Source organism: Crotalus tigris, unplaced genomic scaffold (genome assembly GCF_016545835.1).
Source record: "Crotalus tigris isolate CLP2741 ecotype Arizona unplaced genomic scaffold, ASM1654583v1 scf7180000017668.6805642782:7212621, whole genome shotgun sequence".
NCBI classification, from domain to species: domain Eukaryota; kingdom Metazoa; phylum Chordata; class Lepidosauria; order Squamata; family Viperidae; genus Crotalus; species Crotalus tigris.
Genome location: NW_024096554.1, coordinates 1,047,378 through 1,074,730, shown reverse-complemented (window position 1 = coordinate 1,074,730; position 27,353 = coordinate 1,047,378). Strand labels below are relative to the sequence as shown.

The window sequence follows — 27,353 nt, the reverse complement described above, 5'->3', positions numbered from 1 at the left end:
GATATAAGCAGAAAAACAGATATTCTTCCAAAGATAAAACCAGTAGCAACAAGAGATTGGGATATTTCATTTGAATAGACTTGAGATGTCTCATGGGCTTCACCAAATACTAGTTCCCCAAAGCTGCATCAGTTAAAATAGGCATACCACAGAAGGAATTAGCAAAGATACTACATTTTTCACACTGAATGACTCAATAGAGCTATTTCATCAAAACTATTTCTTTTTCTCAGGAAACCACCTCTATGACACGCCTCTCCCTAAACATTTTCAATGTTAATTTCCGTAACTTTTAAAAATTAGCGTCTTCCTCTTCTCTCCTCATTTTTTTTTGTGATAAGTCTTTTACATAATACATAAGAGGGCGGGTAATGTATATATATATTTTTACCAACAGTCACTCCAGCAACCCCAATGAGCTAAGACAGAAACATTTCCAAGCATGGTATCTTAAGAAACCAGAAATATTTTTTTAAAACTTACAACTTTAAATAAGGACTTTGCATATAATTCTTTATATGATAGCTGTGTCTTCAAACCCAACAATTGAGGAATAGACTCTAGCAGTCGTTCTCATTCCTTCAAACATTTTTTGCTCCCACTCAAGACAGCAAATGCTTAAGTTTCCTTGAATGCAATAGTCATTTTTGCCATCCAAGCATGAAATAATGAAACCAGACGAAGAAAAGTCAAAATGTTTAAGGCACTTTTACCATTGACTCTTTCTCCCAAATTTGGAAGCAGAAGCGCAAGAAAACTGCCGCTCTTATTAACAGTGAAACCTATGAATAAGGAATGGGTTTCTTTTTGATTTAGCATAATGTGCAAACAATTGCCCCATTACATTAATGTAGCCACTGTTAAGGATATGAACATGTAAGAAGATCTGTGCCAGATCAGGCCAGAATCTTATCTATTCCAGCATCCTGGTTCCACTGTGGAAGTCTCTGGAAAGCCCACAAACAAACTATGTAGAGAACTGAGCACTTCCACACATACACCCCAAATGAAATCACCTTTTTGTTTGAACCATAATAAATAATTTGGGGTGAGCAGCAAACTTGAACACTGTAATGCTGACTCTTAATTATAAATAATTTGTAAAAAAAATCCTTGTAAAATCCCATGATGTGCCTCTCTCCGAAGAATATTTTATTTATTATATCTTTAATTACAAATTATATGTACCTCCATAGTTTACAGAAAATCTTGATTTGGGAACCTAGACCTTCATTCACATAGCACTGTAGCCCTTAATTAACAGAGCAATGGCTTACTAAATAAATCCAAGAGCTTGTGTTTGCACTATACTCTAACCGCCAAATAGCCAATCACATTTAGCCTTCCATATTATTTGTCAATCCTGACAGACAAAAATAATCAAATAATCATACAGTCCATCTATCCTGCAGCCTTGAGAAAGCTACAAGCAGCATTAGCAGCTATTAGTTTCATCCATACTGAAACCATGATATTTATGCAATGAAGATATTATTTATACCTCTTTTTAAAATAGTACAATGAAACAGAGGAATAGAGAATAGTTACGTGGAACATATACCTTGGAAAAAAATCAGATTACTTGTGATGTTGATAGGGTATGGCCTTGAAAATCTGGTTTTATTGTCAACCCCGGGGCCCTGGATGTATGGCTCAATCCATATCTAGACAGTGTTAATTATTGTTATTGGTTGGCTTTTCTTGGCTGCTATATTATTTATAATTTTGTTATGTGGTTTTTATCTTGTTTTTAAATATTTTATCTGACCATAGTCCTGCATTTGAGATGGGCGGCCCTACAAGTTGAAATGAATTGAAATAAAGAATAAGGATGGCTAATTTCAAAATCTATTTCCACAAAGTTCAAGAACTGAAGATGTAGCTCATAGCCAGGTGTCTCTGGGACAGGTGACTGGGAGGCAAATATTAAAGCTTGTATAATAACTTTGTCACACAAATGTCATGACTTATGTACTTGCAATTGCACAATGGTGTTATTTTTTAATAATTTTATTAAAAGCTTTAATTACAATAGTGAAAAATAATACAAACTAAAAAGAAAAAAGAATAAAAGTTGGAAGAAAATAATAAAGGGTGGTATTTGTGTAATGATAACACTGAGCACGTGTCTTTTTGGTGTCACTGAGGTTTGCTGAGGATGCCACTGATTCATATTCAGATTTTCTGCATATATTCATTCACACATCGTATATATTTTCTGCAAACACCTCCCTCCCACCCCATAATTTACAACAGCATCATAAGACTGGATTAAATAGCATGGGAGTGAAGGTGCTAATTATAAATTAGAGACCATTAAAAATAAACTTCAGTAATATTAATAAGTCTGCAAAACATATTTGTCTCACAATAAACATACTTTATGCCAGGAACAGAATGTATTTCTGAGTTTAAAGATCTTTTCCTCTAGCTGCAATTATCAATAGCATTAATTCATTCTGCTGAATAAACATTTGGGCTAAGCAAGTTCTCTCTTAATGATGTTTAATAATTTTCAATATTCTGCAAGTTAAGTAATTGGTAACATCTCTATTTCCATAATCTTTCACAGATAGAATCTATAGATATAAACCTCAACACAGCTTCCAGGCACTAATAGGCTAGCCACTGCAAAAGTCTTTGTAACAGAAGAATACAACTCATATTTTTTTCTGGCATAGCAAGCTGAAGCAAGATATGTTGCAACTTAAAAAGTGATAGGTCAACCTATACACGTTTTCATCCAGAGAGCGATTTCATTCTTACCCTTTTCAGAGAATCAATAACCTGATTCACCTACAGAATGTATGATGTGGTGAAGACTATTAGTTATCATGACTTCAATTAATAACCAACAATGGCCTAAATCCAATTAGTAGAGCTGAATGTCAGACTATATTATCTGGGGTAGCCTTTCCAATATGATTTTCTTCCAGATATGTGGACTTCAACATTCTCAAAAATGTTCATGCTGGTTGAAGAATACAGAGAACTGATGTCCACCCACCTGGAGAATGCCGTATTGACAAAGACTAATCTTCAGGAAGATAACCTAGTTTTTTAGCATTGTATTTCAGAAAAAGTAACCTTTCAAGTAATATGAGGTAATAATATCCATGAAAACTATGTCTTGCTTTTAAAAAGATGACTATGACATGTTTGACATTTGAAATATACTGTGCCTGACAAATATTAAAGAAAGCCAAACATTTCTTCCAATAGAAGTCAAGAGCAAGGAAATTTTTTCCTGACAGGAAATTCTTTCCTAAATGGGGGGAGGAGGTAAGAGTGAAGAGTGAGGGAAACAGAAAAAGATATGGCCTCTCAGAGAAACAGAGAAGGGAATCCAAGAGACACAAGACTTTCATCAGTTGAATGAAAAATTTACCTGGAATTCAACTAAAAGATCAAGAAACTCAGGCAAAACAAAAAAACCTTAATATTCTGTTCCTACAATCAGTTCCAATTATCTTCAACTCAGCAAATGAACCAGAATGAAGTCTGCAGAAATAGTCACTGCACAGGAAAGATTACTCAACAGACTGGGAATTGGAGAGATGTGAAAACACTCTGCTATTAATAATGGGAAAGGTCACAGCTTATAGCAAAAGCAGTCCAAAACCTTTGTTGACTGAGCCAGAGCAACCAAGAGCAGAACCTCCCATCAGTATGCACAATACTGGATATTAGGTAAGTTATTTTGACTCATAAGGCTACTTACAAGTGCCTTCTTCTTCCTTCACCAGGAGCCAACATAGAACAATAACAATCTGTCACCATTTTGATATACAAAATCAAATGCATGAGACAGTTGCCTCATTCTGCTTAATCACAAAGTGGCAAAAGTTGCCTAAAGTAGGCTTGGAAGTATCATCTTCCAGGCTTACATCACATCTAGGCTCTTCAGAGGTTCTCAGAAACAACTTTTTCAAGACAAGAAATAGCTGTTCTACTAGCAACAGATAATTATTCTGTTGTCACATGGCCAATGCAGGGTTGACTTTAAATTCCTTTCTTATTTGTTCATTCTTACAATGGTTGATTGGCTGTTACTTGTTGAAGTTCACAATATAAAGGAATATTGTTCCATGCCCATCAGCCTCAAGAGCTGAAGCAGCAGATTGGCCTTCTGCCTTCTTTGCCCTGCCAAGTCAGACAGGAGCTCATGTATCTTGGCACATGTCCCCTAGTATTCAGGATATGTTGCCTTGAGGAAATTAAGGGAGCGACAGTTCCATATGGGGGTCAAGCATGTTTTATAACAAATATTTAATATTTATAGAGCAATTTACAAAGGTTTCCTTCTATAAGTTAACCTCTACTTCATGGATACTTCCATGTAGTTGTATTGGCAATAACACCGCCATGGTTTGTCACTGTCTTCTTCTGGAATGTTGCAGGGTTCTCCTATCCAAATACTAACCAGGCCCAAATCTGCTTAGCTTTTCAAGAGTTCAATTGTTGGCTTTTAGAAAATGAGTTACAGTACAATATATTTCAATCCAGGGGGAGGGTGGGATATACATCTTGGAACACAAAAACAAAATACAAGTTTTGCGGTAAGTAGCCTCCTACCCCAATAATTCTTGGTCTCACTGGAGGCAAAAGAATCAGTCATCCCCCATAAGAGCTCTGGCTGACTCAAAGATATTGCTTTATTTTAAGATCTTATGTTATAAAAATTGAGAATAAACAAACACAGTCCTCTAGTCTTTCTGTGTATCTGTCTAAATTGGTAACAATTATGCCAAGATGTTAGTGCTAGAGATCCCCATTCATACATATGGAATCTTTTGAGATCACCATCCATGCCTCCATGGACTACTATTGACCCATCCAAACAGAATAATGTTTTCTACACAAAACTTTCATAATCTCAAGCCATGTATCAATGAATTCAAAATACAGCAAAAATTAAAGCAAGAAAATATGTACAGTATACAGCCAATATGAATGAGTGAAATTATTACACAGCTGGATATGCAAGAGCATTTGAAAGCAAGAAGCCATTTTCCTCATTCAAATGCATGTCTAAGCACGTACCTGTAACAAGTGGGCACCATCATTATTTCTGATTGCTGTTTTTTATATTGCAAAATTTGACATACCTATTTTTCAGAGGCTCCAAAAACCCAGTAGTGCCAGCTGCAAAATACAGTCAGTGGTCAACTGGATATATTTCTGTAACTTGAATCACTTGAAAATGCAAAGGGGGATGAAGAGAAAAGTTGCAAAACCAAGACCTTAAAATATTAGATGTCTTCCTTGTGCATGGGACTCTCCTCCACTTCTCCAATAGGTTTTTAATTTAAAAAGAATCTATGGCAGGTTTACAAAAAGTTAATTCTTTGAAGCACAACATGCTTTAAAACCAAATCGTGACATATTGCAGGTATGTAATACACTGCAAACCCATTCTAGATTTACAGTTCAGAGAGGCTTCTCAGTAACAGAATCTTAAATAGGAGATCAATTGTTACTTTTTTCATATATATATAGATATAGATATAGATATAGTATATAGATAATAATCATGGTCCTAAGCTCTAATGATATCAGGAAGAGCTTTGCTAAGCAGTTTGGATATGCATTCGATCCTATTTAACATTTATATTTCATTACAGGGGTGAAGGGGGTAGAGAAGGGGGATTCAGATTGCAGAACAGGAAAAAGTACATTGTCTTTGCTTTAAAAGCTATAAAGATAAAATGTAAAAAGCTGGATTCAGATCCAGTTCCACTTTATATGCCAAAGCAAACATTCAATAATAAGAAAAGGGCCCACAGCCTGCAGTCAATCTACAACGGTAGGCTGATTTTATGAGTCCAACTCTTAGGTGAAACTTAGGTGAGATATGCAATTCAACCCTTAGTACAGTTTTTAGACAGAAGCTAGTCTTAGCGTTCAGGATGATGCTTTTCTCAGTACTTGAAACATGTTAGTTTTGCAGAACACAGCTCAATTTTTCAAAAGCATCTAGTACAGTACAAGGAGCTTTCCCAACAATATGAATATATCCCTGGGAAACTGGTATATCTCGACCTTTAAAAAAAAGGGGGGAGGGAGTCTATAACCACGATATAAGGCTTTGTATTCCAGTTAGGCCTTTTATCACAACAGTTATCTACCGATCGAGGACAGGTTGAATTCAAAGGAACAGATCTGATTTCTTCGCCTGCAGACCTGCTCTCCCTTCTTGAGATCTCCCAGCGAGCGGGAGTGCCAGGGGGAAATCGCACCCCGATTGTACATGATGCCTGCTGGCTTCTTAGCTAACGCTAAGTTCCACTAGGAGATGCACTTTCTTGGGGATTTGTACGTGTGTATTTTCTTCTTCTTACCTTCAACTGGAAGGGCTGAATCTCATTCAAACTTTGATTCCTGAGCTTCTTCGTAAGGATCTTGAGCATGGTACAAATCCAAGGAGCCAGGGAAGAGTTAAGGACGTGCTCGCATCTAAAGGGCGTGCAGTCGCGCTGAGCAACTTGCAGGTACACCCAACTTGTAGCTCGAGTGGCATATGATCTACCGAGAAATACGACCTTGCGCCTTTCTTCTTTTTGCACCCCTATAACATCCCGGATCTGGTTGCTAACGCACGACTTCCTCCCCCGTCTGCTCCGTTGAAACAACTAATACGGGTTTTTTTTTGTTTTTAGAGGGCGAATGTCTTGCTTCTCCAAGCTGCAGCAAAGGACGCCAATGCAGAAACCCCGAGAGCAGCTAGCAGGGTTTCTATTCCAAAGGGCAAGAAGACATTAGGTGCCGAAAGAGTTAAACAGGAGATGAGAAAGCTTTCAAAACTAAGGCCCGGAGCTCTGCTCATGCTCATGATCTAATATGTCTTTTCTCTTCCTTTCCTGCACATTGCCGGTCGCTCTCGCGCGCCCTTCCTCCCGTCTCCTTTCTCTTTCCTTTTTCCACACTCTCCTCGCGCGCGCGCGGCCGCCTTTCTCTCTCTCTCTCTCTCTCTCTCTCTCTCTCTCTCTCTCTTTCCCCTCGGCGTTCTTGCTATGTGAAACTTGTAAAGAACAGGATCCGAAGACCGGGCGCCGCCGATTGGACAGCCAAGGCGGACTATGTCAATTTCAGGGGGCCGGGTTTCCATTTAAAGGGAAACCAAAAGCCGGGCAGGTACCGCCGTTTCCTCTCTCCCCACAAGTAGGTTGCTGCCGATCTGGAGGCGAAGACCCAGGTTGTCCTGCATCTCCTCCATTTGAAAGCGTCCCCCCCCCCCTGGAAGTTAAGAGGTTGGCAGCGCAAGAACCAACCAGCGATGCAGAATTGAATCCTTACAAGGTTTCCTTCTTCCTTCTGTTCAGTCTCGGGTTTCTCCCTTACGGGTCTCGCTCTGTACAAATGCGGTGCATCTTTTAGCACTTTTTAAAAAAGTAAATAAATAAATAAAAGACTTTAATCACCACCCTCTTTGCTTTATGTCCTCCAATTGAGGACTGAAACCCCCTCACTTCTCATTAATCCATTGTATTAATTCATAATAACATTGGGATATTTAAAAAGGAAAGGATATTATCGTATTCTAGAAAGATAGAGAATTTATAGCTATATGCACCTTAATAATAATAGTAATAATAGTAATAGTAGTAGTAGTAATTATTATAACAACAACAATAATAATAAAGTTGGAAGGGACCTTCGAGATCATCTAGTCCAACCCCCTGCTCAGACAGGAAATCCTATAGCATTTCAGACAAATGGCCGTCCAGCCTCTTAAAAAACTTCCAGTGTTGTTGCATTCACAACTTCTGGAGGCAGGTTGTTCCACTGATTAATTGTTCTAACTGTCAGGAAATGTCTCCTTAGTTCTAGGTTGCTTCTCTCTTTGATTAATTTTCATCCATTGTTTCTTGTGTTGCCTTCAGGTGCTTTGGAGAATAGCTGGACTTCCTCTACTTTGTGGCAGCCCCTGAGATATTGGAACACTGTTATCATGTCACCCTTTGTCCTTTTCTTCATTAAACTAGACATACCCAATTCCAGAAACCGTTCCCTACATGTTTTTGTTGAACTATAATTCCCAGAAATCCTAGTTATTATTATGGTTCAGCTCACAGTCATCCAGATGTTCTGACTTTTATCCGCCTAATGAATCCTTCTGAAGGAGTAGGTAGATGTGGATTTCTGATGGTAGATTTCTGAAGGTATTAAACATATTCACAGGCTGTTTTCCGAATAAAGCTGCCTTTTGCAGCTGATGGTGAATTTGTCAATGCCGATCAAGTTCCACTGGTGCTCCAATTGTTTTGGGATTGCACTCAAAGCTCCTATTACTATTGGTATTACGTTTGTTTTCTTTTGCCATAGTCGTTCTATTTCTATTTTGTTATCCTCTCCAGTTCTTTCTCTTTTATTCTGCTGTCTCCAAGTACTGTCATGTGGCAGGTGCCTCTATGTTTGAATTTTAAAGTTCCAGAGCACTTCATCTTCTTCATTGTCAATTATTTTCTGTATTTTATGATCCCACCAGTTCACCAGTTCTTGCTTGCAGACAAATGGTATTTCTTGCAGATTTTCCAATGCTCCATTGTTGACACTTTGTCATGCCAATTCTTTGTAACCGGTTTGCGATCTTCTTGCAACAGCTAACTAATCCACTTCTTCAGTTTCTTTTCAGAGCTGGCACTTGCTGTTTGTTGCTGTTTTCGCAATTATGGCATTGTATGCATTTGTTCTTAGTGGCTTGGTGTTGTGCAGCTAGAATTAGTCTCTGTATCTCTTTCTTCAACTTTCCTGCTTTTAGCCATTGCTAGGTCTTGTTATTATCTGTTTTGCGTACTATTTACATGTAATGGCCATGCAATACTTTGTCTTCCCATGTCTCTTTTCAGTTCTTCATTTGGTCTTTCTTGTAGGCCAGTTTGATCTCTTTAGTACTCAAATAAATTGTCCTGGTATACTAGCTTCAGTGCCTCTTCTTCACTGTCCTTCAGATATACTTCCAGTGCCTTTTTTTTCTTCTTCAACCATCTGATGTATTTGCAACTTTCCACACATACTGATTTTCCTTGGTAAGTAGAGTCTGTTAATGTTGCTATGAGGATGAAGGGTGTGATTGTCATTATTTTCCTGGTCTTCCTATCCAGGCATTTTAGTTCTGCTTAAGTCCAGTCTACTATTCCAACTGTGTATCTAATGATTGGAATTGCCCAGATGGTATTTCCTCCACTGGGTTTGGACTTTAAGATCTTCACTCTCTTTTCACTTCTAACCTTTTTCTTGGCTTCAGTGTGCTTGATGTCGTCAGCTTGAAGGATGCCCAGATATCTGTAGTAGTCATCTTCATCCAGATTCTTGATGTTATTTCCACAAGACATCTTGATTCCTTCAGTTTTTATTATTTTCCCCCTGTTGAGCGTGGCACATTTGTCCAAGCGCCATTGTAATATCTTGGCTGTATATAGACAGTATTGAGCAGCAATTGTATTTCAGATAATAGTGTTTTTCCACATACAGTTGTTTTCAACTAGAAGTTGTGGGACTGTATCACACTTTCACTTTTAAAAAGAAAAGTAATATGGAGTAAAGGAAGGAATTATCCTTTTCCTACATAAAATACCCTGATTAGTTGATTGTGTGCCATCAAATTGGTATTGATTCCTAATCACTATATACATTTTTCTTCCATGATTCTTAACTTGATACTTCCAGCTGTGCATCCATTGCCACTGTACTTCAGACCATTCACTTTACTGCTAGTTATCCTAATCTTTTCTTTTCTGCTACCTTTTCCAGCATTAGAGCTTTCCCCAAAGAGGTAGGTCAGTGATGACGAACCTTTTAGAGACCGAGTGCCCAAACTGCAACCCAAAACCCACTTATGCATCCTCGGGTGCTAGATGGGTATGGCCCATTGGGTGGGCGTGGCTGTGGTGGTAACGGCAGACTGGATGGGACTAAAAAGTTCAATCAATTAATTCCAACTTTGCAAGATCTTTTTTTTTTCCACGAGAAGTTGAAATTGACTGATTGATTGAGCCTTTTTTTTTTTTTTTGCACAAGGCAGCGGAGGCCTAAAGCGAAAAGGTTTTATAAAACCCAGCTGAAGGCCTAGGACTGGGGCAACAGCGCACGTGCCCACAGAGAGGGCTCTGAGTGCCGCCTCTGGCACCCGTGCCATAGGTTCGCCACCACTGAGCTAGGTCTTTGCATAATGCGTCCAAATTAGAATCGTTTGAGCCTGATATTTGTGCCTCCACAACCCTGGATTGATTTATTCAATGATCCAATGTTTGTTTTCTCAACTGCTCTGTTATTCTAAGGAGTCTTCTCCAATACCGATCTTCGAACATGTCAATACTCTTTCCATCCTGAGTTTTCAAAGTCCAACTTTAATTTTCATAGGGAATAGCATAGACTACACTATCCTGATCTTTATGGATATAGCATCTGATCATTTTTTCCAATGCCTTCATGGCTGCTGTACTGAGTGTAAGTCTGCAGCATATTTCTTGGTTACTTGTTCCTTTACTATTGATAGTTGAGCCTAAAAGGCACAAACCATCCAATACTTCAGTTTATTCATTGTCAATTATAAGGCTTGTGTTTGTACTTCTTGTCTTTCATGTGACTATACTTAATATGAGTCCCATTTTTTTCACTGTGCACTTTTATTACTAGTGCTTGCAGATCCTGTGATTTTTGGTTATCAGGATACTGTCTTCAACATAGCTCAGGCTGTTGATATTTCTTTCACCAATTTTAAAACCACACTCATCTTCTTCCAATCCACCTTCCCTTAATATATATTCAGCATATAGATTGGATAAATAAGGGGAGAGTATACAGCCTTGTCTCATCCTTATTGCCATAATTTTTTCTATATTCCTACTCTACTCACAGTGATGCTTAGTCATTCAGTAAGCACCATCATCCAGTAGCCATCATGTAGGCATGGAAGAATATGTACTGCACTCACTTATTCATCTGCCCTCTCAGTCTTGGTCAAAGCCACTATAGAGCAAGAGGGGAGAGCCTTCCTTTACTTAAGAGAGATTCCACACATACTTTTACATCTGAATAAAACCAAAGCAGTGGTATAAATTCACCCAGCTTGGTGACATATGAAAAAAGCAAAAAATAAAAGAAAAATGGAAAGAGAGAGAGAGAGAGAGAAAGAAAGAAAGAATTCACATGCATACAACTAAAGCTAGAACATAATAAAATTATGTTGTAACCATGGAGCAAGAGTTTATTTTCAATTGCCAGATAAAGCCACTTGAGTAAGATAATTCTAAATTCTTAATCTCAGAGGATGGAGGGGGTAAGTTAATAATATGTACAATACTTCACTTATTTCAACACATAGCATATCTTTTCCCACAGTGCCTGGAAGCTCTTCAGTCTTGTCCTGATGTCACCAACTTGATCTTCTTTAAAATGTTTATGGAAAATGTTTATTTTCCAATCCTTTCTGTCTGGAAATGGTTAACCATTTTATGATATGGTTATTTGCAAGGGACTTTTTTTCACATATGTTGCCATACAACTTTTCGGTGAGAATATAAACATTTTTTAGAAGCGCTTCACTTTACAGTCGATGTAAACCATCATCTGAAGTAAAATGTATTTGAACATAATCATGTGAGAAAAGTGCAGCCTAAGAAACTTCTAAACAGTCACCCCAGGATATCTTTCTAAAAATAAAGCTTTTTTGTTGCTGATGTTCTTGTGTGCAATAAATTAAAAAGTCAGTACTACTCTAAAAATGTTTCTGTCCTCGCTCACCTCCTGTCACATGACCTGTAAGTCACTAACTGTGGAGAAAAAAAACAAGAGCTTTACTCTTTTGCAATAAGATTGCAAGCTGATTAGAGGGAAATCTGTCTTTTCCATGGCTCTCCAGTTGCAATCGTTCCCATTTTAATCCCATTACCCCATCCTCCAAAACCATATTGGGACTTGTAGTCCAATATCCAGCTAACATTTAAATAACAAACCCCTCTTATCCTTGTTATTAAAAATAATGCATGATAAAGGAATTCTGTTTTGTACAAATAATATATAAGTAGATCCTTCTAAATAACTGAGTGGGTTTTTTTTTCAGTTTTACTTTGCATCAACTCAAAAGGACATCTAGCTGGATTAGGTTTACTTCTAAGGAAATGCACAAAAGACCTTTCTTCATTTTTGGTACATACTGTACAGGTAGTCCTTGACTTACAACAGTGACTGTTCAAAGTTACAACGGCATTGAAAAAAGTGACTTACGACTGCTTTTCACACTTAGGACTGATGCAATACCCACATAGTCACATGATCAAAATTCAGACACTTGGCAACTGACTCATATTTATGACAGTTGCAGCATCCTGGGGTCATGTGATCACCTTTTACGACCTTCTGACATGCAAAGTCGATGGGAAAACCAGATTCACTTAACAATCGGGTTACTAACTTAACAACTGCAGCGGTTTCCTTAACTGTAGTAAGAAAGGTCGTAAAATGAAGCAAAGGTCGTAAAAGGTGATCACGTGACCCCAGGACACTGCAACTGTCATAAATATGAGTCAGTTGCCAAGCGTCTGTATGTTTTAATTTACTTAGTATTTAAAATTAATGGCAACAAAATTAAGTTCATTAAATACTGCTAATATTTCTTACCATGTAGTTCAGGGGTAGTCAACCTTGGCTCTTTTAGCTGGCTCAGGAATTCTAGGAGTTGAAGTCCACGAGTCATAAAAGAGCCAAGGTTGACTACCCCTGATGTAGTCCATAATGTATAATTTGGTGGCAGTGCTTAAACCGATGGACAGATCTAGTTGTGAATGATTAGGTGAACTTCTCTGTTGGTACAACTATATCAGGTACAGATGCAGGATCAGTGACTGCTTGCTAGCAGCATAAACCTAATAGGCAGCAACCACTAACCTGGTCATGGAAAACTGGGTGGAGCAGGTTCAAAGGAGAGTTATTGGGATGACAAGATTTCTGGAAATTAAGCCCTAGGAAAAACATTTAAAGAAGCTGGGCATAGTTTACTTGCAAAAAAAGAAGACTAAAGGGCAGTGCTTTTTTTGTAAAAAAAAAAAAAAAGGTACCAGAACTCACACATGTCATACAACCCGCCTTGCCTACCTTACAAAGTTCCATCTGAGCATTCTATGACAAAAAAAGCCCTGCTAAAGGGAGATATGATAAAGGTACTCATGAATATATAAAGCTGTCATGTGCAGGGCTGAGCAGACCTGTATTCTGATGAAACTAAGAGCAAGACAAACTAAGATTCAGCCTGAATATGAAGAGGAATTTCTTACAGGAATAGTTGTGTGTGGGGGGGGGGGGGGAATGGAAGACTTCTTCCCTGGAGATTTTCATACAGGGTGAATAGGGTTTAGAGATTCCCAAATGAGCAAGAACATTGGCTCAGATAACCTAGGAACTCCAGTTCATATGACAAGATTTGAATTATTATTTTAAAAAAAATCAGATAAAAAAGCCAACTCATTTATTTTTCCTAATGTCTAAATATTCCTCAGTCTGTCATGGGCCCCATCTTGTTTGTTTGTATATAGACCACTCATCTCATATACACAGTAGAAATTAAAGGGAGATTCAGATTTCTCCCCCCCCCTTTTTTCCCATCAGAAATAGTTTTTACACAGAGGGAGGTTTGACCGAACTAGTACTAGTATACCCGTATATGATTGGGGAACATACAGGGCAGTGATATATGTGAAAAGGATCTCGTTTTGTGAATCAAAAGCTGGACATATATCAACAATGGGACATAGTAAAAAAAAAAGAATAGAATTTTAATGTACATTTAGTGTCAAGATCAAGAGTAATAATTATGTAATGACTTCCACATAACTCCTTTAACTTCTGTGATTTTATGAACTTTATCATTCAACTGGTCCAACTGGGCTCTGCCACTATGAATCTTTCTTCTACTTATTTGACCCTGCTTTGCTTTTTCCAAGATCAGATTTAAATATGAAGAACCACTGTAAAAGAAAACAACAAGAGTTGAAGTTGCTGTAGAATCATTAGTTCCCAGACAGCAGATTGAACAAGCTATGCTATGTGCCCCCTCTAGAGTTGTGTTCAGCCCCTACCCTACTCTGTTTTGAGAAAAAGAGTCAAGACCTTTATCTTTAGCCAAATATTTTCTGTTAAATTAGTTAATGGTTGATCCTTACTCTTAATTTATTTATTTTTTTGCATGTTATTGTTAGTCACCTTAAGTGCCCTCAGTTGAGAATGCTTTTATTTGTTCTTCCCTTGCCTGAGCAACAACACAAAAGCTTCATGCTACTTATTATTAGGGCTTATGGTTCTCTGAGTATAGCTTGTCAGTCAACTCTACCTCCAAGAAGGCTCTGCATTGAAAATGGTCTTTGGAAGCAGCATAAGAAACAGCAGGAACTCATAGTGAAAAGACGCCCGGCTGCCACAATCCTTGGGGCCGATGTCTCTACTGACTTCCTGGTATTCTTGGTCCTCCTGCTTCTCTTTCTCTATCCTGTCTGGTGACAACAGGAGCCACAGACCGGCAGGGATGGGGAGCATCAGACTGAAAAAGGGCAAATTAATGCATTGCTCAAGTGAGGAACCTCGTGGGTTCTGCTTGTTGTTCTTAATTGCGAAGTCGTGTCCGACCCATCGCGACCCCATGGACAACGGTCCTCCAGGCCTTCCTGTCCTCTACCATCTTCTGGAATCCATTTAAGCTCACGCCTACTTCTTCAGTGACTCCATCCAGCCACCTCATTCTCTGTCATCCCGTTCTTCTATTGCCCTCAATCTTTCCCAGCATCAGGCTCTTCTCCAGTGAGTCCTTCCTTCTCATTAGGTGGCCAAAGTATTTGAGTTTCAACTTCAGGATCTGGCCTTCTAAAGAGCAGTCAGAGTTGATCTCCTCTAGGACTGACCAGTTTGAATGCCTTGCAGTCCAAGGGACTTGCAGGAGTCTTCTCCAGCACCATAGTTCAAAGGCCTCAATTCTTTTGTGCTCAGCCTTTCTTATGGTCCAACTTTCACAGCCATACATTGCAACTGGGAAAACCATGGCCTTGACTATACGCACTTTTGTTGGCAGGGTGATGTCTCAGTTTTTTAGTATGCTGTCTAGATTTGCCGTAGCTTTCCTCCCCAGGAGCAAGCGTCTTTTAATTTCTTGGCTGCAATCCCCATCTGTGGTGATCTTGGAGCCCAGAAAGATAAAATCTGTCATTATCTCCATTTCTTCCCCATCTATTTGCTTATCTTAACAACATCGTTTGCCTGGGAACCTTAAGATCCTTGGAGTGCCATTTACAGGTTTGAGTTGAATTCAGTATCCAGGTGCCCTGAAATTCAAACAAAGGTGTTGGTTTGAATTTAGAGGATTGATACTCTTACTGGCTTAGCAGAAAGTGCTTAATACCTCTTCACCAACTGCAAAGTGACACAGGTTTGACTAATCCTTTGGGTAAATCTTGCACATGCTGACCAGCAATAGGCTGACTTGGCACAAGAAGAATTACTGAGACCAATTTTCTCCAGTCTGGTATACCTCCACTATCCTTACTTAGTTTGCCAAAGGTCATGACCAAAGCTCTGCCATCTGCCCAATTTGCTCCAAGGGTGCTCATTGATCCTACAGACTGCCTGCCCCCATCTGTGCCTTCTCCAGTCTCCTCCTGCTTCCCACCTACTCAAGCAAATAAACCAGGCTGCCAGGCAGCGAGCAAGCTGTTGATTTCTACTTGCTACCATCTGCTTTTAAAGCCTGTGTCACCACCTTTCCACCTCCTCCAGTCCCTGGCAGTGATCCACATGTCATGTGGCAGCAGCTTCTTATAGTTTGCACATGGAAAAAAAGGGGGGGCTTCCCACAGGGGTCAAAGCCAGCATGCAATGAGAAATATAAATTAAATTGGTGGGGAGATCATAAGAGCAAACCGGCTCTCATCTTTTCCATCTGAGAGCAGTTGCCAAGGGAGGGGTGTGGAAAAAGAAAATATTTGGATTGGGTTGTTTTTCCTGACTAGTTCACATCACGACATGCTGTTCTTTGTGGTAGCAATTGGCTTTAGCTTTGATAAGACTCAAGGTTTAAGAAGTCCCTAATTATTACATTCCTTCTTCAACCAATACATTCAGGAACAAGCTGTAACATTACTCTTTGGCAAGAACATTTGAAGGCACCCTGAAAGTCCTACTCTAAGATTTGGTGGGGGCTGGATGAAGCCCTGAGGATCTTGGGTTGTGCATTTTGAAAGGATTCAGCCATATTTATCATCTGCTCAAACCATTCAGATGCTGATTCTTCAGATCAATACTGGAGCATCTCCTCTAAAAATAGAACTTAGAGTTAGCCAGAGGAAGAAAACTCACATTCCTTTTATGTTGGAACCCTCTCCTGCCAGATAACTCTGTGAATTAAGCACCCCACATGCTCAAAGACTATCTGAATATTAGGGCAGTACAGCATTACTGTTTTATTTTCTGCTTTCTGTAATGAGTAATACTGAACAGCAGGAGGCAGCATAATACCTTAAAAGTCACCCCCACAGTACAAAAACCAAAGGACGTGTCACAAGAGGGCAGCAAAAGTACATTAATGCTATTAGTGGCTAGATTAGGAATGGTTGAAAATAAGATGCTACCTGGGACATACGAAATCTATTTATGATGGTATATGGATCTTCACCATCAGAGAGCTTAAAGCTACCCTAGATAATTTGCTGAAGTGCCTCAATTGGGTCAAACCTCAATCAATGTTAAATATTGCATAACAGCGTATGGCAGTTAAGCTTGTTATAAACAAGGGATGTGACGAATGAGAAATACCCCAAAGCACAGCTGCCTATGTTTTCCTCATGAAGCTTACAAAGGGGAGAAGAGCTGCCTTTGATTGGTCCATATATCTGCTTTAATAGAGCCATCTTTGAACAATTGACTGGTATGTTGCTAAACGTAATCATAGCTGGAATTATTCCTGTTCTCTGGGTTTGCCCATATTATAAGCAGGGCTGGTAAGAGCCAGTACATTGAGACTGAATCCCAACAAGATAGAGACCTTGAGGGTGAGTTAGTGAGATGCTTTTGGCTAACTGACTTGGGGGAATCTGTCCTTTCTGAATACAGTTGCATGCCTTCAGAAAGAATAGAATTTGAAAGTGTTCCTGGAGTCATCTTTGCTGTTTGAAGCTCAAATACCTTCTGTGGCTAGGAATATCTAGTACCAGCTTTTCTGATCTATCAACTGTGATTTTCCTGAACAGGGGTGTCATAGCTATGATAGCTAAGGCATTGCTACCACAGGTAGCCCTTGATTTAAACCAGTCTTTTAGCAACCCTTCAGAGTTACAGTGACACTAAAAAAAGTGACTTATAATCAGAATTTCCATTTATGACCGTACCAGCATCCCTTCATTCACATGATCAAAATGCTTGGCAACTGACACATATTCATGATGGTTGCAGGGTCCTGGGGTCATGTGAATTGCCCTTTGCAACCTTCCCAGCAGGCTTCCAACAAAGTCAATGGGGTAAGCTGGATTCACTTAATGGCCAGATGATTTATTTAACAACTGCAGTGATTTGCTTAACAACCATGGCAAAAAAAAGTCATTAAACTGGGTATGATTTGCTTAACAACCATCGTGCTTAGTAATGGAAATTATGGTTCCAAATGTGGTCATAAGTCAACGACTACTTGTATAATGTCCTTCTGTGTAGGGCTCCTCTTGAATTTGGTACAGACTATAGTATTGCTAAAAAAACAAAAGCTGTGCTGGCTGCCAATCAACAAGCCAGCCAGATCAAAGGCTTTGCTGGAGATATATATATTGCCTTAATATATATTTCTTGGGACCAGCCTTAATCACATCATCAGTGCAGCTTGTCCTGCCTATGCCAAGAGCCACACCATATGATCTTTGTGGTTACCTACAGGTGGGCCGTCCCTCTTCAATTTCATCCAGGAATACTCTTCCCTTTGACTCTCTAAGGCAAGGGGTCTTCAAACTTGGCCCTTTTATGACTTGTGGACTTCAACTCCCAGAATTCCTCAGCCAGTGTGCCTGGCTGAGGAATTCTGGGAGTTGAAGTTCACAAGTCATAAAAGGGCCAAGTTTGAAGACCACTGCTCTAAGGAGCCTTTCTTAACACCTTTCAAGCGCCTTTTGACATACCTCATCACCTACTCCTTGTCTGCATGTTTGTAGCATGAATGTGTGTATATCTATGCATATATCTGTATTCTTTCTTTTCCTCAATTTTAAAACTGAAATCATTTTAATATTTCGTTTGCATTTGGCATTTTACTGTTGACTGTAAACTATTCTGACAGAGGGAAGAAATAGACAAATCTAATACATTAATATAAATAAGGAACTGCCTGGGTTGACTTGCACAACATAATAAGCCTGAGATGTGATTGGCTGGCCTATGGCTCAGTGTCATGCAATGGGAGCCATGGGCTTCTGCAAGGGGCAGGTGACATTACACATATCATAATTTCATACATATCACAACTTTATTGTCTAAATTATATCATTTTTATATGGAAGGCATGACACTGATTGTCACTGTGCCTTGTAACAGACAAGAATGAACACAATTCTAACTGGCAAAAGCTATCCCTGGTCGAAATAAATGTGATTTGCCAAGCCTGGCAATCAGGGATTAATTCTTTAACAAACACTTGTCCTACTCTTAACGAACTTCACATATCTCATTAGATTAATTAAGCAAAATTGGCTGTGTTAGCACAACATATTAAGTTATAACCCATGGCTGATTAACTGGCTCTTTCTGAAATTATTTTTAGTTGTATTATAATATTTATATCGCTGACAGGATTATACCAAAGGGAAAGATAAGCTGACAATTATTCTCATGTTTCATTTAACCATAATATGATTTGGTTGGGCCTCGCTCACCCTACTGTCTATAGCAGTGGTTCTCAACCTGTGGGTCGGGACCCCATTTGGGGTCGAACGACCATTTCACGGGAGTCGCCAAACAATGCAGTCCGCCATTTTTTCCCCCTTTTCCTTAGCTGTGCTACTCCCTTTTATTCTATTGGCTTTTGAAAGCCAATAGAATAGACTCTCTTGAATAGAGTCTAATTCTATTGTCTTTCAAAAGTCAACAGGAATTGTCCAGGCTGTCTCTGCCCTGCTGAGCCCGCCAAAAGTCCCATTCTGCAAACGGTGCTGCACCAGTTGAGTAGTCCTCGACTTATGACCGGTTGAGTGGTCCTCGACTTATGACTGCTTGGGGGTCGCGGCATTAAAAAGGTTGAGAACCACTGGTCTATAGCCATCCAGTATGAGGTGTAACGCATGATTTATGACCAAGAATTATGTGCATAAAATATTTGGCCTATATTGGTGCATTCAATAAACCAGAGATATATACAAGCTTTGCTTTGATGTGAGCTGTAAACTCAGTATTATATCCCTAAAGCCATATAATTAGTCCATAGCAGATATGGGATCTAAATTGACCCTTTCACCATCATTTTTCCTCTTCCTGTTAAGGAATGGAAACTGTACAAAGGAGGAATAATATTGAGAGTTCCAGTCATATGTAAGCTTTTTTTGGGAGTCAGCAGTGCAACTAGATAATTTTAGATTCTGGACTTAATGATGTGTTCTCGTTCTCTCTCTCTCTCTCTCTCTCTGTCACACACACACACACACACACACACATCTTCATTTTATGTGGTAGTTTCCTTTATTTTTACTTCAATTATAATTTTTATGCATACTTTTCAGTGTTAAAAAAATCCAAAAGTAAAGAAATACAAGCTGCTTCAAGGCTTTTGTGGGCTTTTGCCCAATAGAATGTTACTGGTTCTCTGTAATCACATTCTTTCAGCTCTCTTTTTTTCTATTTTGTTCTTTAAACCTTATTTAGGAACCCCTTGTTTGCTTGTTCCCTGTGCTGAACAGTACCAAGCAAAGAATCCCCAAGACAGCTCCCACCCACACAGACAGGCAAGACACCAGAATATAAACCGACAGCAAACAGCACTCCTTACTAGCACTGATGATGTTACCTAGTTACAGTAATGAAACATTTGCAAGAAAACAAGCAAGCTCAGAGAGCACCAAGGACCCCACAGTACCCTGGTGTTATGCCCACTCCTTCTTTCCAAACAATGCCACTTTCAGATTAAAGCAAGACTCTGATTGTACTTTAGACTCAGGCTGAATGGCTTTTTGTTTAAGAAAACCATGAGCTCCAGTGCAACTATCTTTGATAGTACTGATCTTGGAAAACTGATAGATCTTTAATGCAATAAGAAATGCCCAGGTCAGTTCCTGTGGGCCAAAGGAAAGGTCAGCTTTCAGATAACATGGCTTACCTCTGAACTGAGAGAAAGGAAAGATTCAACATCGACATATTTGCCTGTGCTAAGAGGGGAGTGAGATGAGATGAGAAAACTTTGGTGGCAGGAGCATGATCTGACAGCGTTGATCTCCAAATCAACAAAGCTGAAGATACCCTGCTATGCTCTTTCACTTGTGAAGGCTGCTAAAATGGGAAGCTGTCAATTTAATTTGCTGTCAAAGATTGCCTCATTTCAAGAGGGAGCCCTGCAAGCATAAGAGAAACCTTTGAAGTGCACAGAGATTGATCATGAAATAGAAATTGTGACATGGCAGCTCAATCCTGTTGCCTACTGTACAGGACAATTTCAAGCCTTGCTAGTCTAGAGAATGGGATTGTACTACATCTCTCCTCTGTGTAAAAACCTGGTTTTTGGGGGGGTGGAAAGGGGAGGGGAATTTGAATCACCGTTTTATCTCTCCCGCGAGTGGTATTGATTGCATTTGATCAAATCAGGGGAAAGGATAAAAGAGGAGCTTCAAGGTAGTAGGAACCACTGCCGTATTTTCCTCATTGTACAGAATGAGGAGCGAAATGAATAAAATACACCTTGTGGTGCTGCATGAAATCCTGCTACAGAAGCAAGACAAGGGATAAACTTGGCTTTGAAGAGGACGCCCATAAGGAAGTTGTGACCACATCATTGAAGCCCCGCCCATTTTACATGCATCACATATGCAACAAACATAAAAAAGAACTGCAATTGTTGGTTACGGTCATCATTTTGACTTTTCTGACCTGTCCCTCCCCTCCAGTGAACATCCCTGTGTGCTCCTACCAGAGGCCAAAAGAAAAATGAGAGCCAGAAACCCCAAGCATTTATTTTTTATTCAATGTATTCAGAATGCAGAATATTAAATCCAATGGATATGAATACCCTAATTATTTTCCACTGAGGCACTCAAAATTGGCTAAGATGGGCAGCCATATATATTTGCTAAATACACAAATTAATGGATGTAATAATTTCCAGTACGTGAAGTTTTATAGCTACTTTTTTTAGTAAAGCTGTGGAGACTGAATCCAAGATTTCAGAGAATCTTGTTTGTAACCCTCACTTCGGGTACTTCAAAGACAAAGAAACTGGCTTTTCTCAGTCTAGTGCTACCAAACTTTTCTTCACAGTATATTTTAACTGAAAACTAGTTACTTGCAACTTATATCTCTTCTTTTTAGTCCTGGTTCCTGTGACAATGGAAAATTGTTCATGATCATCTTCCCTTTATGTATCTGACCACAGTTATAATGGTTCCCCTCAGCCTTTTCTTCAGACTAAACATTTCAAGTTCATCAGCCTATACTCACAATGCGTTTCTACTCTTTTATCTTTCTTGCATTCTTTATTCTTTCCAGAAATGAGGCACTCAGAACCACGCTGAGGTGTTGCCTCACCAAGGCTGAGTAGAGATAAATAAGAACTTCATGTCTCTTGGCATTGTGCTTCTTCTGATGATCTCCAGAATGTTGTTACCACATCTAGCACCTCCCTTCTTTTCTGCTTCCCATGCTGCATTGGATAGAAGCTTTTGGCATAGCTCCTGTGACATGGATAATAATAGATATAGTACATTATTTTAAGGAAACAGTTTCATTGTATGTGCGAGTGAATTTGGGAGGAGAGTTTGCTAAATTGCTGAAATGCATTGCCAAAATCAGATCCATCACTCTAGGAAATAAACAAAAACTTGCAGTTTGGATTCATCTTGGCTAGCTTTTGATTATTTAAAATCAAGTTACTTCTTTAGCAAATTTGAAACCCATGTGGAGGCTGAAGAGGACTGGGATGATCAAAAGAATGAGAATGAGAAATCTCAACTAAGAAAAACAGAACAGTCTGAATATGGCTATGCTCAAACTCCTGAACTATGCTACACTATAATATTTAAGCAAGTAACCTATTTATCAGTGGGCCTTTAAGTTGCACTGAGACCAAAAAGCAGATGAACAACCCTTTCTTCCACCCCCCAAAACTGAAGAGTAGCTTCCAAATACTTATTTCCCAGCAATGGTAAATCCAGCCTTGCTTCCTGTCTTCTAGCTTTGATAGAACTGCAACTGGTTTTGTTTTGTTTTTTCTTTTTCATTGTTTCTTCATCCAACATGTCTACACCCTACAGTGCTATTTTGTTTGTACAGATCAGGGGCACTTGTGAAGAGAGGGGACAACAGCATCAAAATGGGTGCTCCTAGCAATCAGTCCTGTTTCTTTTTAATAAGCGTTTTGACCACCGCATGGATATAAAAAGAAGCAGGGCTTTCATCATCCTATGGTGTCCACCATTTGGATACTGTTGTCCCCACCCCATCTCCCACAGACACTTTAGAGTATGCTGAAATCAGAAATATTGAGAATAATTATTAGGATAGAGTAGCCTACCTCTTACTCGGTATTGCCCCACCTATTTTTGATCAATATGAGGACAAAAAAATAAAAATAAATCTGCATGTATATCTACACTTGTAGATTTAGAGAAGGAAAACTTTGGCCAACTGACAGGTGTTCCTCTTGACTCTGAGATTTGGTCATCAAAATACTGGGCCTTCATTTCTTTGCATCCATTTCTTGGACTGGAAAGCTTGATATAAATGCCTTCTTTCTCCAAACAGTCCTTCTCTGCAAAAGCCTCCTTTTGACACTATTATTTTTTTGTTGGTTGGTTGGTTTGTAACAAATATTGGCTGCCCATCTTACCTTAAGGTAACTCTGGGTGGCTTACAATCATATAAGGTAAAAATTATATAAACTAAAAGACACATATAAAACATGAATATGAAAGTTTTCACAAACGATTCAACATAATTTCATTGCCACCAATTCTGGAACTGTGTGTACATGATTGAGCATCCAAAATATGATAGAGTTGAGCATAAAGAATAAACCTAACATTTAAGGACAAAAAGGTTTCTAAGTTCAAATATTTGATTTGAAAGAAATTTGCAAAGACTCTGAATATCTAGTGCTAGGGTAGATTGACAAAGAGTTGGGTTGGTAGAGAGAATAGAATAGAATAGAATAGAATAGAATAGAATAGAATAGAATAGAATAGAATAGAATAGAGCCTATCTCAGCTTCTTCTCCTTCTCAGACATGTTCTGTGCATTCAGCAGAGACTTGCTTTCAAGTAAGTGTACACATAGGACCTAAGCTTTTAATGAAAACCATCCCAGACTGAGGCTTGGTAAAAAGTCAGAACCAAAACAGAAAAGTATGCCTTCAGTTATTCCTCTGGTTGTTCTCCACCCTTCCAAACAAGGCATTTTGTTTTATTTATTTTCCTGTCTCCCCTGTCCCTCCTGGGTTTTATGTCTGACCAAATTTAGGGGAAAGATGTAATTGGACTGAGTAAGTGGCTCAGTCCTTGGAAAATATCAGGACTTGGGGTGTTTGTGCAAGAAGAAATGAAATGGTGACAAAATATTTCAGAGGCAACCAGCCAAATATAAACAGCATGTCCATTGTTTTTACTGAATCATTCCAGTTACTGACCCCAATCTAGAAGTGTTCTTCCCCAGTGGCACTTTTCCAACACTGGCCAAACTGCCTTTCACATTCCAAAATTGTCTTTTGCAGACACCAAAAATGAGCCTTGTTAAAAGCTGATCTTTCCATTTCTGCAGTCAGGCAACCATATGAGTGCCACAGTTCACTTTTGCAACTGCGGTAGCAATCATTAATGGCTGGCTGCTGTGAATGACTGGATGCTATGACCTCTTAATTAATAATACTGTCTGCAGGGATGTATTTGTCAACTTGACAAGTAAGAACTGGAAAAGGGGTATTTACAAATATTAAATGAGGAATAGAAAAATTGTCTCACTGATCAGGGAGGAGCAATTTATATAAGACCTGTCATTCTCAGTTGTTCAAGTTTCTAAAGGGTCTTTTCTGGTTCTTGGGTAGAGAAATCTTTCTTGCACTGATGATGTTACCTTGTTTGGGGAATGAATTGTCTGCAGAAAACAACCAAGCTTAAAGAGCACCAAGGACATCCCTCTCCCACCCAGCCCAAATCTTTTTTCCATTTCCCCTTTCTTCTGCATTGTTTGCAAGTTCTTCTTAGCAATGCAGGTGCTTTTTCAAGAGGCTCTGCAATAAACAAACTGTTCCAATTTGGATATATTGTACAAACATGCATGATGCTGGAAATAGAAGTATTGTTGTCCATTGATTATCTCACCATACCATCAAAATACTATTTCTGGAAGACATATCACAACTGCCTTGATCATAGTTCAGTTGTGACTCTCATATTTGATCATTGATAATCTTCCACCACCTGAAGCTAATATGATTTGGTATCCCAAAATAACAGGAGAGCTCCAACTATCAACCCAGCATTTATGGCTCTCAAAATTATTTTCACTTTGCACAAGGAAAAAAATTAAATTGCTTTCATTTGACTTTGGCTCCTGGAAATTTCATGGATGTATCCAGGCCTTCTTATTAGCCTGACACAGAAGTGGTTTAGCCCTGCCTTCTTAATCTAAAGCAAAAGTTCATTTCTTCCCTTTTTGGTTTTAACTTTTTGCATGAAACTCTCCATCATTTCCCTTCTTTCCATTTTCAACAGCTACATAGAAAGTGTGGGAGTGACAACTGACTACCACTGATTGATAGCTCCATAATTATGTCAAATTTCCTTTTGGCTTTGTTCTCAAAATCAGGCTACATAAGCTCTTTTCTACAGATGAACTTAATTGTGGCTACAGTGTTTAATCAACAGTATATAGAATTTCTGGGACTAAAGAGAATATTTTTTCCTAGGTAGGGCTGGCATAATCCCTTTCTATACAACTGATAATCAAGGACCAGACATGGGGACTGACTTCTAGGCAGTTCCTGACAACCCTTAAGCTTGTTTTATACATTGTGGTAAGCCATGGTCTACTTACCCTTGTTGGTGAACTAAGCCCCAGTTGGATGAATTCAAAGAAAATACAATGCCATTAACCCTGATTTACAAACCCTGATGGTTGCATTCACATAACATAGTGCTTCTCAATCTCAGCAACTCCTGGTAGTTTCCCAAGCTGGCTGAGGAATTCTGGGAGTTGTAGTCCACACCTCTCTAAGTTGCTGGGGTTGAGAAGCACTGACATAAGATAATGCACCAAAGCCAAAGAGACCACATCAAGTCTTAGCACAGTGTGATTTACAAATGTTATTAAATGTAGTCTTCATACAATTCATAAATAAAACAGGACTGGGAACATAGAAAGTCATAGTGTAGCTGGAGGATCAGGATTCATGGCTCAGTGGATTACACAAACATGACCAATAGTGGTTTAAACTATGATTTAATGAACCAGGGTTTAGTATGTCACAGGAATGGGGCAGCCAGACTAATGTAGTGGAGTGGGTCTAGGGCAGGGGTAGGCAACCTTGGCTCTTTTATGACTCGTGGACTTCAACTCCCAGAATTCCTGAGCCAGCAATTCTGGGAGTTGAAGTCCACAAGTCATAAAAGAGCCAAGGTTGCCTACCCCTGGTCTAGGGGGTCCTGGGTTCAGTCTTCCCTTAGCCATGATAGCTCACTGGGTGACTTTGGACCAATTATTCTTTCTTCATTCAGGGATGCTGTGGAGAGCAACGGGAGGAGGGAGAACTATGTACATCACCTTGAACAAAAGGCAAGACATGCATCTAATGAATAAAAACAACACCCTGTCTTTTCATTTGAAAAGGCAAAAAGGACTAGTAAAATATACAGATCCCTAAAGGCTTTTCATGCTATTTGCAATTTAAAAAAGAACAACAACCAAGCCCGTTTTTTTTTTTTTTTTTTTTTTAAAGCTCTGGCCTGGGGAAAGAAACTGTCTGACAACTTCCCTCTGAGACAGACAATTGTTTTCCAGCAAAAAAAAAGTAGAAAAATGGGTAACAGGGGGAGAGGGGGAAGAGCAAAACAGAGCAATAAAATAAGAAAATGAAGGAGGTGGAAAAGAGGGCTATATGTGTCACTGCTTACCTCAGAGCCCAAATTAGAAGCCGGGTAAAAATATAAAATCACAGCAGGAAATAATGTGTTTCTTAATATAGCAACCTCAAATGGGAGCAAGAAGGAGAAGTGGGCGGCCTCTAAGGGTTGCTACTGGGTTCCACCCCTCCCTGGCAGGCTGATTAATATGTCTGCACTACGGGTGTTTATGTAACAAAGAGCCCCCAAAGGCCAAGCCTGCATCTGAAGGATCTCTGCAGGGGTTTGTGCAAGTTTTGCCTTTCACCCTAGGCAGGGTATTAAGTGGGAGGCTACATGTTCACAACTTCCTCTCTAGGAAGACAAGTCCCTGTTGCAGCAAGATGCACTGAATTATGTTTCTCCTTGAAAGCTTGCCTTTCCCATTCTCCATTTTGGCCAGAAACTGCTGTCCTCCTATTTTGTCATGCCTACAAAGAGCCTTCAGCTCTTAAAGCAATGTGCAAAATCAAGTTATATTTTTTATCATCATGAAAGTAGCTTGATCTTTTTTCAATATGTTTAATTCAGTTCTTAAAGGGTTAGGGTTGTGTACATTGCCATGTGAGAATGTCTTGTCTCACATCATGTTCTTTAAACAAAGCCTAGAACAGTGTTTCTCAACCTTGACAATTTTAAGGCATGTGGACTTCAACTCCCAGAATTCCACAGCCAGCAATGCTGGCTGTGGAATTCTGGGAGCTGAAGTCCGCATGCCTTAAAATTGTCAAGGTTGAGAAACACTGGCCTAGAATGATAGGTAACCTGCAATGGAGGTTGCCATGTTATATATGTTGATTCACCCTGCTTCCTCAAAAATCAATTAATGTGAATCAGCAAGTACTCCTTCACATACAGACAAGGAGGGCAGACAAATAGAAAGACAGATGTACTGTGAAAAAGTTAGGTTTTGTACATTTACCTTCTTTCACAAATACTTGGTTCAAGTGAATGTCCTTACTTTCTCCTGAAAACCCTGCTTTGACAAAGTGTGAAGTTTCATCTTTTATTTTCTTTGCAAGTTAGTTACTTTACTTGTCTCCAAAA

General features: G+C 39.2%; 1 protein-coding gene across 4 annotated transcripts in view; it reads right to left on the bottom strand.

Moving 5' to 3' along the window:
• Positions 1 to 7,257, bottom strand: part of LOC120305356 — a 61,610-nt gene extending 54,353 nt beyond the window's left edge. The window contains exon 1 of one of the 4 annotated variants that reach the window (XM_039337074.1): positions 6,342 to 7,257. In XM_039337074.1, the coding sequence (XP_039193008.1) occupies positions 6,342 to 6,410 (69 nt within the window). In that variant the 5' untranslated portion in view covers positions 6,411 to 7,257. The remainder of the gene's footprint in view (positions 1 to 6,341) is intronic. The other 3 variants (XM_039337072.1, XM_039337073.1, XM_039337071.1) reach the window with 3 other exon arrangements.
• Positions 7,258 to 27,353: the final 20,096 nt, after the last annotated feature.